At 37.8% G+C, this 14,251-nt stretch overlaps 1 protein-coding gene across 5 annotated transcripts in view; it reads right to left on the bottom strand.

Moving 5' to 3' along the window:
• The window catches only part of TSPAN12 (tetraspanin 12), a 90,553-nt gene that overhangs the window by 62,742 nt on the left and 13,560 nt on the right, over positions 1-14,251 (bottom strand). For all 5 annotated transcript variants that reach the window (XM_066990922.1, XM_066990912.1, XM_013194576.3 and 2 more), the window contains exons 2-3: positions 13,146-13,228; positions 12,361-12,496 (exon numbers count right to left, since the gene is read on the bottom strand). In XM_066990922.1, coding sequence (XP_066847023.1) covers positions 12,361-12,496; positions 13,146-13,228 — 219 coding nt within the window. The remainder of the gene's footprint in view (positions 1-12,360; positions 12,497-13,145; positions 13,229-14,251) is intronic.

The following is a 14,251-nucleotide window of genomic DNA, read 5'->3' as shown; positions in this document are numbered from 1 at the left end:
GGAAGGAAGGAATGAAACAGCTCAGTAAAGCAGTTTTCCAGCAGAGGCATCTCTCCTAATACCCAGAGCCTTGCACAAGCACCTGGAATCCTCTAGCAACAGATGGGTATGTGTATGCAGCTCTGTCCCCAGAATAGAGAGCTGAGGCGTTAATGGCCTGTGGAGGTTTGTACAACTGTACTTTTCCAGCATGTTACTTATGAGACAGGCACAAAGGAACTCGGGCTATGGAGTTCAGAATAATCCTTTTCCTCTTCCTTTCTTATACAAAACAGTAAACAGAAAGTAAGTGGGAATAAAAACAAAGTCATTACTGTGAAAACTACCTTCAAAGACATGGGGAAATGACAGGGGGATGAAGGGCCTAGAAAGACATTAAGCATATTCCCTAAATTGTGACAAGATATTGTTCTGCTGGAATACTCTTCGTGTGATACAGGCGTAAAAGTGACCACAGTTTACATGCTCATCCTGCCCTGAATCCGCTGATGCAGAAAACACACATCAATAGCATGGAAACCTATCACAGTGAACACTCACAGTAAGTGCAAAGACACTGCAAGATCACGCTCAGCTGCTACAAGTTATAACACCCCTTCTTGTTAAAGAATTGGACAGCCATAAATCCACTGCTACAGCGAATTCACATATAATAATACAAAGGCACAGCAAGATAACAGAATGAAAATCCACTGATGATAAAATTCAACCACAGAAAAGTAATTCTCAAATGATCAAGAATTAAAAAAAATAGTAATAATTAAAAATGGGGACTGGCACTGAAGTTGTAGGTTTTTTGTGCTAATTCAGATAATTATTCAGATATCTACTTGCATAAACGCTATCAACCTGTTCAAGCACTAGAAAGGTACATGCTATTTGCAGATACACATTAAAAACATCAAACTAATTCAAAACTATTTTTAGAAAGATCTGTGTGGATTGTCTAAATAGATCAAAAGTTTTAATCTGAATAAAATTCCTGCATGCAGCAGTGGCATCGCATAAAAGGGTACAAGTTCCACATATGTCAGTGCTCCGTATGTGGAGCATATACATGCTGGCATATGCCCCAAATGTCTTCCTCTCTCTCCATGTAAGGCTTAAAAAAAGGAACTATAAAATTAATTTATCCTAATTAAACTATGACAGGTTTTTGGCTATTCTATTTTCTCTACCAAACTAAGCAAAAGACTACCACCACAGAATACATCACAGGAACACACTTCTTTCTCTATGGTTTCCATCATTTATATACCTATAACATAGCAATAGTAAGTGCAAAATCATTATGGCAAAAATCAAAGACATTTTGCATTAGTTCAAAAAGTGTTTTTTTTTTTTCTAACAATTCACATTCTGTTCTGAGTGTAGTGAATGGCACCAGATGAAGTATCTCTCTCACAGAATCTTTTTTATGGCTTTCTATACTGCAGAGTATAGGATTTTTTGGATGTAATTGTGGGTAACTACAGGGAGGGATATAAAGTATGAAGCACAATGTTTCATGCAGAGATGTAATTCAAGACGCACTGCAGTTCTAGAGATTATTTTTTTGTCTTGAATATACCACATTATGCTTGCAATTAATCAATAATATTGAAACTGGTCTATGCTTTTGGGCAACAGGTGAAAAGAACTTGTGAAAAATAACCTCCTACTTCTGCTACTAACATGGCAACAGGACCATCAAAAAATGACTCCAGACTTCAGAAAACAGTACAATGAGGGAATTTACAAAAATTTTCCTCCTCCTCCCACCCCAGTCGCCCCTATTGTAAATGCTCTTCTCCAAAGTATATCCAAGAGCATGGATTTTTTCAGAGATATTTGACAATGGAAGAAACCAATTCTAGATACAATTAGCAAAGGAAAACTAGAGTTAAAAATCTAGTCAGCTTCAGCAGTCTTCAGTGCAATAGCCAAGGCAATGTGAATATTCAATATTCTATTACCTACCATCGTGATAATCCTGCTGGCACAGATGCAAAAACTACAAGACAGTCCTCTGCAGATGCCCTTTCAAACTCTAGTGTAAGCTTTATGCCAGAAATTAAGCTAAGAGCAGAAGCCCTAACAGAAATTTGATGACCTAAGGTATTTATTGACCTACAAATCACTATTAGCCTCTTGTGACAAGCAGCCTAGGCAGTAAGAGTAGCTATACTACAAAGCTATTTATAGCTCATGTTCCTGAAGTATTAGCACATGGCTTTTTTTCTCTGCTACAGCTGGGTTTGGTAATTTTTCTGCCAATGACTTATTGAATGCCTCATCAGCATTCAACTACTATAACGTGTAAAATTAGTGGGCTGTTATGTCAAGCACAGGGAGAATCAAAGACCTAAAAAAATCCCCACTCATTCTTTTAGATCCTGCTCATACCTGCTCATGGTATTCCCATGTTGTTTGCAGCCTGGAAGTATGATTTGGAAGCAAGAGTCTAGGCAACTCATGAAAACACAACTGAGACATGGCTCTGCAGCCACCCAGATTTCATCAGAACCAGAAAGGCATAAGAGTGGCTTAGTTCACCTTTTTCTTTCCTCACACCTTCTGGTTTTCGTATTACGTGACGCTCCTTTTACTGGGACTAGACCCTATTTAATCTGTTCTTACAGAAGCCTGGTTAGATACTACTGCTCTGGAAAACCTGAGGACACTTCACAGTCTAAGTTCTTCTCCAGATAATGAATATATCCTATCACACAACATACCAAAAATATTGGCTTCTTCTGAAGTTCATTTCCAAACAGTGAGAAAGCAAAAGAGCATTCTGTATATGAAAGCAATGGCAAAAGCAGACAAAGGCTAATGACTGGAGTCAGAAATTGCAATATGGTGAAGAAAAAGTGAGAGCGTGGGGGATGTTCCAGCTGCTGGCAAATCTTGTCTATAAGACTCTAGAAATCCTTCAATTTTTGAAGGATCAGTTACACTTGTTAATGAATCATCACTCACGTGCTTTGCATTTCATTTAATAAACATCTATTTTCAAGCTTTAGCTCCCTCCTCCCAAGCGTTTTTCTTTTCTCCCAGAAGATAACACACTTTTTCCAGACTCAAGAAAAACCACAACTCTCATCTCAGAGCAAACAAAAAGTAACTGCTCAGCAAGTCCAGCCTCCTCAGACTTGCTGTCTGATGCTCTCACCTTCTTGGGCAACGTGGTCCAAATGACAAGAGAGGCCAGAAAGATTTGACAGAGAAGGGCAGGGGCTGAGGGAGATTCCAAGGGCAAGCAGCTGCAGAACGGAGCCTTACGGGAACCTCTGAAAGACTGCAGTATATGGTATGTAAAACTGATGCCAAAAGATTTTAAGAGGGTTATGCAGAGCACTTCCCAATGGCCAACAGCCTGAGACTGTCAGCCTTGTTCTTTGGAGACACAAGCCATCCAGACATCTGTCTGCACCCTACAAAACGTCAGATGGCCACCACCACAGAGCCTGATTACCAACAGGAACCAGACTCTTTCAGTGAAAAACCTAATAAAAAGTCCTTCTTCCCTCAGTAAGTTACAAGCTATGTTTTACTCTAATTTTGTCATAGTTTAACAGCTAATGAGGCTATTTTAATGATTAATCCAGCTATACTTTTCAGAAAGGGAGCAAACACTCATTAAAAGGAGTCAGACAAGCTGCACAGCAAACTGAAATTGTGTTTATCCACTCCTGCAGTGCAAACGTTCCTTGCCCGCCCCCCCCCCCCTTCCCTTTCCCCAGCTCCTTCAGCCCTGCCCTGAAGGGATTAACAGTTCATTTGTCATTCTGATCTAAAATTTGGTTTACTGGCTTGACAATGCAAAAATTTGTGAGGGATGCAGTCACGAGTCAACAAGGAAATGGGCTGAAACCACCAACTTACAACACTAGCTACTGAATGCCATCCAGTCCTTCAAAATAAATACATTCCAAAGTAAATTGATCAAATGTTTTGTATTTCAGTTTCCCAGATCACCCAATTTAATCATTCTGCACAAATTGTCTTGACATCTAAGAGTTTTGTGAAATCCAAGGTTTATATAAATAATGATCACTTTTTCCAAAACCTTTATAACTAATTTTCTGAATAAAATAAATGGCTTTTGTTACGTGTGGAAATGAACATTTCAGATTTTGAAGGTGTGTGTCCAAATTCTCTTGATTGGCCTGTTTGCCTTTTTAAAAAATAGACAGTATTACTTATGAACTGTAAGAACTTTGTTCACAGCCTCCATTCCTCTATGAGATAGAAATGATCTGTTTTAAATATTTTACTTTAATGCTCAATCTTTGTTTATATAAGGAAATGGGTATTACTTTGGAAATAAGCAAATGTGCACTTCAGACAATTATTAGGATTTATTTGCCCCAGGCTCAATTACCTCAAGTCAATGAACTCCAAGGAATAAGGGTCACTGCAAGGTCAGGGTAAAGTACTGAACAGGACTTTGGTAAAGATAGACATTAGACCATAATTTCCTCAGGGCTTAGAATATTCCTTTCCCCATTCTTCTCCCTGTATTTCATAGGATTTATATGAAAAACTAAAGTTTCCTGTTCTGTACAGATTTTTCAAAACGCAGCCCCCTTGATCACTTTTTCTCCTCTTCATTTTCTATCAAGGAAATTAAACATTATAAAAATCCTTCTCTGGTCAAGAAAATCCTTTTTCCTTGTAAAATAGACCATGTCAGTGCTGATACACACACTAAGTCTGCCACAGCATGCCCCTAAACACTTCTAACATTCACCATTGTGAGTGGAAAGTGCTCTTCTCAGGTACAAAATTGATACCACACGTAGCACAGTGCCTCTGTGGTTAATTAGTCAAACAGTGAGATTAGGCAGGAAAGAGATGAATTTACATGACAGGATGTGCACTCCATTTTCACTTTGTGACAAAAGAAAGGTAGGCCACTGGTGAGGCTGGGCTGCATTTCAGACAAGACACAGAGGTTTGACTGGGCTTTGTGGATCTCCTTACTCACTTACTCCCCTCCTTTCTGGAACTCTTCTGTCCTCTGTTCCTTTCAGTGGAGGAAAAGAAGCTGGGCAAACAAGCTATCAGCTTGGAGCTGGGAAGGACAAAAGGAAAAAAAATGCCCTACAGCAACAAGAAAACATATCATCTGAGCAGGTCCCCGTCTTCGCTTCTCAGTGAAGATGTACCCTTTATTCTCATCCCGGTGTCGCTCCCCACTTTCTTGCCTCAGCACCCCCAATCCCTTGTACCTACTGTCATATCAGTCCCTGTTCTTTCAATAGCTTCCTTTGTACCCACTTCCGTCATCCCACTTCAATTATTACTATCTTTCCTCCTCTATTCATCAGAGAGCAGTTCAGTCCTTTTTACAGCCCTGGACGTCAATGACTTTCAGGAAGTTGTAAGAAGAAAATATTATTAACAGCATAAGTAGGAATGGGGGAAAATGGGAACAAGGAAGATAAAAGGAACAAAGTTCACATGGAAACATTTAAATCATGATGCCAGACCCAGCGACACCTTGTAAAACCAATACTCAGGACTTACATCCCAAAAAGAAGGCAAAATATTCAACCCTCTTCAGGTGAGCCTAAAAGTATGGCGTGTAGAGCAAAATGTGACACGGACGTTCAGGCAGCATGTTTCAAACTGAAAACATAGTGGAACCACAGAATGACTACTTTCAACAGATATGTACCTTTCAACTTAGCACTATGCCTTTTTCCAAAAGGATGAGCAAGAGGCTCTTCACTGTTGCAGAAGTACATGAAAAACCTATTTTAACTGACAGCATCATAATCATGGTGTCGAACCTTGCATAAGCCAAAGGCATTTTCCTGAAAGGCCTTGGAGTTGCTGGTCAGTTTTTATTTTGAAGCTACTGCTAACTGCACCAAACTGCACTGTGCTGGCTGTGCCTTTGTATTACAAGACAGCTGCTAAGCAGAGGGGTGATCATCAGCCTGAGCACAGCAAACATTTGGATTTAAGCCAAGCATTCACAAGAAGACCTGGACACTCCCACCAGCTCAATTCCTGACATGTTTCTCCACCCTAACACTTTTCCCTCCTTGTTGTTCAAATGCGCATCTGCTCATTTGTTGTTTGTCCAACAGACAGCAATCTTCATCTCTAAATGCCTCCCAAGAAACCATAAAGCTAGGCAACTTGTATCTCGTGTCTTTAAGCTCCCTCTTCCAGCTAAGAAAATTAGGTATAGTTTCAAAGCACTTGCCTTGGAAAAAGCCTTGTAAGTACATACACAGCAACGTATGTTTGTGTTGAGAAGATAGGGACACCACAGTACACTTCATGCCTAGGCAGGCAGATAGGGAGGCTGGCACCAAACCCTAAGACCACCGTAGTCCACTCCCCGTTCTGAGACCCACACAACGCACCTTCTCCAGAAAAGCCAAGCTTTATTTTGTGGCATCACCGACGCTGTTCTCTAAATCTAACCATTTTTTTGTACCTTTAAAACCCTGTTCTGAACAGGAAAGAAGCTTACCCTCTATCCAGTCTCAAGACAAAAAGATGGTTATACATTATTAGACATCGCACACAGCTCAGCTTCAGACTGAAAATTAGAAATATGTAAAACAAAATAAAAAAAATAGTCCTATATTTATTTTCTTCATAAAGTTGCTCATATCTGAATTTACTGGTTTTCCTCCCAGTCACACCATATTTATATAAAGAGGTGCTGATGAACACAAAAAAGAGGCACAAAATGCAAAAATTAAGAACACCAGTCTGTCTAATTCTAAACTGCATGGGATTACAGTATGTTTGTCAGTTATTTCTTCCCTTTCGATGCTTAGTAGTTTAATAATCATAGAATCATTAAGGTTGGAGAAGACCTCCAAGATCATCTGGTCCAAATGATGAGACACTTCTGGTAAGTAAATAATTCTAATGATTTATCTGGTTGTGTTTCAACTTGTTTAGCAGACAATTCAGCCTGTCAAGTTCCAATCTGCAACCCAGTTCTGCCACAACTGAATTAACAAACAGTTTGACCACACACCAACAGGGGTCTAAGAATATTTAGCTCTGAACAATATTTATTTCTCTGACAATTTTATGATGAAAAATCAGTAAGAAAACTTGCCCTATTGACCAAATATTCCTAACAGTTTTTCCTTTTGTGAAAGCACAGCCAGATATGTTTGAATGCTATAATTACAGAAAAGTCATAGCAGTAAATGCCAGAATTTGCAATACAACTCCAGCCAGGAAAATATTTTCCAGTGGGATTTTCATGAAGAGCTTTTTGTCAAGCAACAGAGTTTCCTCTTGCTGTTTAAATGAAACAAAACTTCATAAAATTCACACACCCTTAAGGTTACTATTCTCAAAGAATATGTGCACGTTTTGGTTTTGTTGTTTTCGTTGGTTTTTCAATGAAGTTAGGCTATGTGCACAACAGACCTTAAAAACAATCCAAAACATGTACAGCTTCAGAAGACAAAAGGCAAAGAATAGTTCCTTTTTTTTTTCTTTTTTTTTTCTTTTTTTTTTTCTTTTTAAGTTAAATAATTTTTGGAAAAACTGTAACAAGAACCACAAAAAAAAAACCTGGACTCCAGCTTGTCATCCTTAGACTGTTTCTAAAGTCAATGCAGTGACTTGAAGGGGTTGAGATCTTCCAATTCAGGCTGGCATCACAGTCCAAATCTCTAAATAAAAAATAAGCCTGGGTCTCCATCTCATTCCCAAACTTACAACCATGAGCAACCCATCTTTCCTCAACTCCCCACTACAAAGTGCTACTGCACATTTTGCTAACACTCTCACACCGACTAGCCTGCCACTGAATCAGCAACAAACCAACTCCTTAATAGGCAAAAATATTGGATGCAACTGTATTCCATGGCTGGAACAATGAGAACAGAGCTGCCCTCCTAGGCCAAGCTGAGCAAAGGGAGATTCACTGAATTACAATTACAGTTCAGCTAACACACTGGTGACAACAGGAGTCTAAGTCAAAAGTGTTTCTGGTTTTGTAAAGCATTCCTATCAGTAAACTAGAAAACTCCTGAGGAAAGTTTACTATAAATGTTAACAGGAAAGAAGAAAATGAGGCTCCAGTATGCAACAAAAGTTTCTCTATAGAAGAGATTATTTTTGTGGTTAATATTAAAAAAGTCTACCTCTGACGCTTTGGTTCTATAAATTTTTTAAACATACAGATGGAACCACTGAAATTATTTAAGTTAGTATGATTTTGCACTGTGCTAGATGCACTGAATTTGCCTGATAAACAGCAACAGCTTTCTCTTTAGAAGAAAGTTACTGTAAACTTAAAACTTACTTGGGCAATATTGTCTTATTTTAGAAATAGTATCCTTTCTACAGGCAATTTTCTAGATACAAAAGATAAGGAATTTCTTCTGTGCCTCTGAAAAACCCTCTCAATGCAGGTTTTTAGAAAACACAGTAGAAGAATTTCATTTGACTTAAAGCACAAGACTCATTTTTAAGTGAATCAAAGTAGAAGAAAATGGAAGGACTGAAGAAGTCATGTTATACTTGTATATTGCTAGGCATCTCAACCATATCAACTTAGTAAATAGAACACTTACAAAACAAAACCACACTAACATCTAAATGTGCTTCTTTTTTTTTTTTAATCTCTTAAATATTTAGAACAGAATCAAGCTGAATTCTAACTAAACTTGTCACTATTGTTCACCTTACATTCAAAACAGAAGGAGTGCTTGGCTAGCATTCTCATGAAGTCATTCCGAGCATGTTGCGATCTTGAGAAATCACAGTCTCAGAAGATAATCTGTTCCCCCTTTGCACATATTTCAGAAACCTCTCAGGTAGTCTCCCCTGAAATAGGGCACACATCACCAGTGGCAGAACAGGCCTACAAGTGAAGAATGTGCTTTCTAGTGAAGTCTTTGTAGCACATATCTGATATACAATGGAAATGGCAGCTGGAAAGAGACCAGACCATTTATGAGATGTGACCCTAGCTGCAGCAGAACACAAAGCAAAAGCCACTAGTCAAAGTCTCACACAACATGCAACACAACATCCCCCTGGCAGCCTCTCCCTAAGGTTAACTCTATAGCTTTAGTTAACTATATTTAAATCCCAAGGACTATGAAATACATAAGCTTTATGTTACAGTCCTAAATCAAGATGACCAGATGTACTTAACGTTACATCTATTTTCTTTTTATAAATTCTCACGCACCAAAAAGTATTCTTTTTTTTGTTTGTTTGTGGTGGTGTTTTGGTTTTTTTTTGATGTTTGGTTTTAATTTGTTAAAGGTTGTTCCACAATACTAGTAGAGTAAACTGCAGATATTTGGGGTATGAAATACTATGATGGAATAAAACAGTCATTTATCATATGAACAATAATCAAACCTACCCATCTTAGAGGATTTATCCTAATACTTGAATTGTCAATGCTGCAAAATGCAGCAAGACAACCTCACAATAACTTTGAGGAGATCTTCAGCACGTGAAATATTCATTTCTAAATTAGGATGTTGGTCATTTGCAGAACAAAAAAAATGACATTACAGACACTTACAGTATACACCCTGGGTTATTTATACCACTAGCCCTCAGGACTATATATTCCTAAAACAATTAAAGTTAAATGTTGATAGCTTAAAATTGCTGGTTCTACAAACAATCCAGAGCATACACCTCAGAATACTGAGGTGTTATACTTCCTTACTATAAAGCAGAGTAAACATTAGTTCAATTTATATTTATGTCCCACATGAAGCTGGAAAAGTTTCAAACATTTAATTGCAAGATAAAATTTGGAAAATAGATATAGTATTCTGTTGTATTAAAAATATCTAACACACTGATATATACATTTTACAGTCCTTATGCTTTATTAGATTTTTCCAAAAATCCAATTCAATTAACCACATTAGCATTAGCAATTAGTATGCTGTCAGGAACATCAGGATGTGGATCCAAGTATCTTTGCTTGCTGTCATTATGGCTGCTGTGGACTTCAAAAAGAAGATTAAAACCATGATTGAAGAGGTTGTTAATGTTTTACAAGAAGGTTCTTTTGTTTTAGTTCATCTGGTTTTACAAAAGCTCATTTTGTAGATCCATCACTTTTCTGATTAGTCTGATGAATGAAGCATTGACTTTTGTCTGCATACTTGTGCAGTATAACAAGATTGTATTAGCAATTAATCAAAAACAACAACATACTTAAGATAGCTTAATTTTGCTTATCAGTTTCACTAGCAAAAGCAAATTCTAAGGCTCCGGAGAATGAAATATTGCAAGGTAAATGACAGAAATGTCTTGTTCTGATATAGTGTAATTTGACTGCCTAAACACACTTCGAATAATTTATTTCCAGACGGCCATAAAAGCCATAACTGACTTCTTTTCACAGGCAGCTTAAATAAACTGAAGGCAAACAACAGTTTTAACTTTTTTCTTACTGTTTCTTTGTAATTAGTTATGATTTTTTGAAAGTTTTATAGCAAAAACAAACTTTTTTTTCAGATACTATGTAACACTGGCCTATATACAGGCCAACTATATAACATTATGTAGTTGCTTTCGCCTTTTAATTAATTTTAATTCCCATTAAAAGTTATCACCACCATAAAACACACAATGAAAATAATCTTACAACCTTACCAGAAAAAATAAGAGCTTAATGAAGTTTACCATCTTTTAGTACTTTCATTATCTATATAACACAAGTATATGAACAGCGCTATACAAAATATGTAAGATTACTAGATAATTATGTAGTATGAAATTACATGAAACTGCTAGTTTTATGCAAGTGCTTATAACTAAGTAACGTGTCATAAAACTTGTTCTCACTGACTGGCAAGATCTAGAAATATAAAATGCATGACTATTGCATTAGAAAGCTTTCATATTTAAACGATAGTTTTTCTTAATTATATAACTTTGAAAAAATAATCTTCATATTGTACTAGGCGCTTAATATCCAAAGGGAGAAGCAGTATTTGCCATCTTGCAATTAAGGGACGCTTGTGATACAGACCTCCTGTCTGAAATCTCAAATAAAGCTTACCCCAATTTTCTCAAATTTTTTCTCAAAAAAATAAAAAAAAGAAAAAAGAAAGAAAAAGATTTTAATGCAAAGCCCCAGCACAGTTTCCTGATTGTTTAGATTATTTCCAATTAGATAAAAGCAATGGTTGCATAAATCTCAGACAACTTCTGAGACAACGTCTCACTTTGTTTTTTTGGGGGTCATTTTGTGTAACATTTTTGAGGTCCAGGCATCACGTACTTTAGCCTTAAACCAATAGAAAAGTACAACAGTACACATTTTGGAAGAACCCAACATACAATGCAGTGAAAAAAAAAAAAAACAGCAAGAAGCCAATTCTACATGTACAAGACTCCAAGATATTCTCAAGAGCTGAAGGATTTTACCAGTCCACTTTCTCCCATCGCAAAAACAGTAGACAAATCTGATATACCTCTCTCACATCCATTGCTTACGTGTACACACTGCTTGGAATTCCACTAATCCTTGCACTAAAAGACAAAGACCAGCTCTGCAAAGGGCTACCACTTAGATTTCTTAGAAGCATGCAGGTACATGGCATCCTTGATTTTAGTGTTGCCAAAGGTCTAAATATTTTTTAAATCTAAATCTTTGAAATCTGTTGAAGGGTTTCTTGAACAAGGGCTGCCTGTCCTCAAACTCCCTGACTTCTAGATGAATTAAAAGGCATTTGACTCCTTTTACAGTCAAAGCCTCATTGTAGTTAAATTTTACATAAAGCCTTGTGCGGGAGTGGCTACTGGTTTTCAGCTGCTCTTGGCTCAGTTATGTAACCTCCGAACAAAGGAAAAAAGCTGGCTACTTAACATTTATGTTTAAACTCGCTTACAAACAAATGCAAGTGCAAAACTCCACATCTGGGTAAAAGAATGTAAAGCTTCTGAATGCGCTCTGAATCAACTTTCATCAGCTACAAATGCTATTACTTTGCTTTATTCCTACAATCAATAGTGAGTATAAAGGCTGGGTTATCCAGCTATTGAACACTCAAACCCTTGTGCTACCCTTCTGATTCTTATTTCAGACCACTCAGACTCATGTTCCTGTAATTATTAGTATTTAAGAGTTTGTTATTTTTCTCTTCAGCAACTCCTTTACTAAATGAAGTAGATTTTTAAAAATGAAACACTGTTTGTCTTTTGGTCACAGCATAATGCAGTCTAAGCAATAAATTTTTTCCTACTGTGTGCTTAGCAATTACAATTCCTCACTGATACCATAACTCAACATGGTAATAAAAAATAATCAGTATTTATCTAGTGCCAGAGGATTAAAACTTTTCTTACACTGTTGAAGTGAAGCAGAAGTTAGCTGTTGTTAGAGGTTATGAAACATACCCAGACAAGGAGCAACAGATTTCTTTTCACCGTTCCACAGTAGCCCAACATTCCAACTAGGATAAGGAAACAGCAGACTGCAATCATGACTGGATGGACCACAGGAAAGTAAGTCAAAATGACAGCCTCTTCCACCCTGAAACCAATCAGAACCATAATCAAAATAACATAATCACACAAAAATTATACAGTGGAAAAACATAATATAGCCACTAAAACGAAAAGTGTGGATTAGCAGATGTGTTATTTCCAGTACCTTACAAGCTTCACAGAAATCTCTTCGATGTGTTTTTAGTCAAATGCTGTATTCAGGTACCAGAAGGTAATGAATGCATAGTCTGAAATCTCTTTGGGGCAAAAGGCAAAGTGCCTGTCCTACACTTGCACAGCACGTAGCACAGTGAGGCCCTGTTCCATAAATAGGACTCATAAGCACCACAGTAACAGAACTAACAGCATTCTTAAATCTCTGGACTAAATAAAAACTATACTCAAAGTATTCAAAACTATACAGAAATATAATATGGTTACACGTTGGCAATTGGCCAAAAATCGATCCCTGTCAAGAGGAATAAAACAAGATTAAATTTGTATCTCCCCTATCTCAAATTTCAACTGATGCCAATAATGCCTGTAAAAATACACCTTTCATCAAAACAATAATTACCTTAACTGAAGGCTTCTTAATTCTAGAAATCCTAATTAGGAAAGTTGCTATACGGAAGAAACAACATATACCACAACCATTCACCTACACAGATTACGAGGTTTAAGGAGAGGTTTACCTTGTTTCTGCAGTTAAAGTGAGAACATTATTCAGGTAGTCTCTCATCCAAGCAGAAACACCTAAAACACTGATGGACATCAACTAAAAAGAAAATATGAAGTTATTTATCACATATTTAAAAAAAAATGCAAGATCATTCATAGTTTAAGTAGAAGATTAATAACATCTGTCATGTAATCATTTATCTGAACAGCAGACTGTCCCCAGAATCGTGCTTCTATATGCTCAGAGTTGGTCTGTTGCCCAAGTATTTAGGCAGCCAGTAACAATTATCTTCTCTTCCAGAACGGATAATTAATGCCTGGAATACCTTCTCTTCCACCCCATGGAGTGATGCCAACGCTGACCTAAGTCCCACAGCTGCACAAGGTACCATAGAAACAAGAGGGGGAATTTACGCTGCTAAAACCAGTGACTCTTTCAGGGCTCAGAGATGACATCCACCTGTTCATGTGAAATCATGAAGCCACCTACAGGTGCACAGCCAGTAAAGAATCGTCTGAAGCCACATACAGGATACAATGGCACTGATAGGAGACAAGATAAATCTCGTGGTTAAGTTTAGAAGAATCTGATCCTCTCATTCAAGTAAAGTCATGCTATGAAGCCTCAGTTTCCTGAACTGCGAAATGATGAAGTTCACCGCTTTTGACTTAGATTATAAAGCCTGTGCCACTCCAGTGTTGGATGTCTAGCTGCCATGCACTTGAGAGACAAAGCCACTACACTACAGAAAATAAAACCCTGGAGACGAAGCCCACCCAGAATGGCCACGGCCTTGGTAGAGCTGAGTTTTTACCACCCAGTGCCATCGTGCTCCCCAGCACGCCTGGGATCTACAAGTAGAAACTCCTGGGCAGACAGACCTGAGAGACGTGGTCAGAACATGCCCACCTCACCTCCTTGTGCTCTGTGCTGAAGGCAGAGGTCCTGCCAGAGGACACAGCATTCTGCACAGTACTTGTCTAGGTATTTTCCACTGGGTACAATTCCAGGTCTGGAAAGAGCAGCTAGGTAAGTCAGTACTCCCTGCCTCCTAGAGGAGGGGCATCACAGCAGCAGCCATCCCTGCGTTTGTGCACACTCTCTGCTCACAAGAGCACT

Source organism: Anser cygnoides, chromosome 1 (assembly GCF_040182565.1).
Source record: "Anser cygnoides isolate HZ-2024a breed goose chromosome 1, Taihu_goose_T2T_genome, whole genome shotgun sequence".
In the NCBI taxonomy this organism is placed as follows: domain Eukaryota; kingdom Metazoa; phylum Chordata; class Aves; order Anseriformes; family Anatidae; genus Anser; species Anser cygnoides.
The sequence above is the reverse complement of the archived record's forward strand: the minus strand, read 5'-3'. Positions and strand labels throughout refer to the sequence as shown.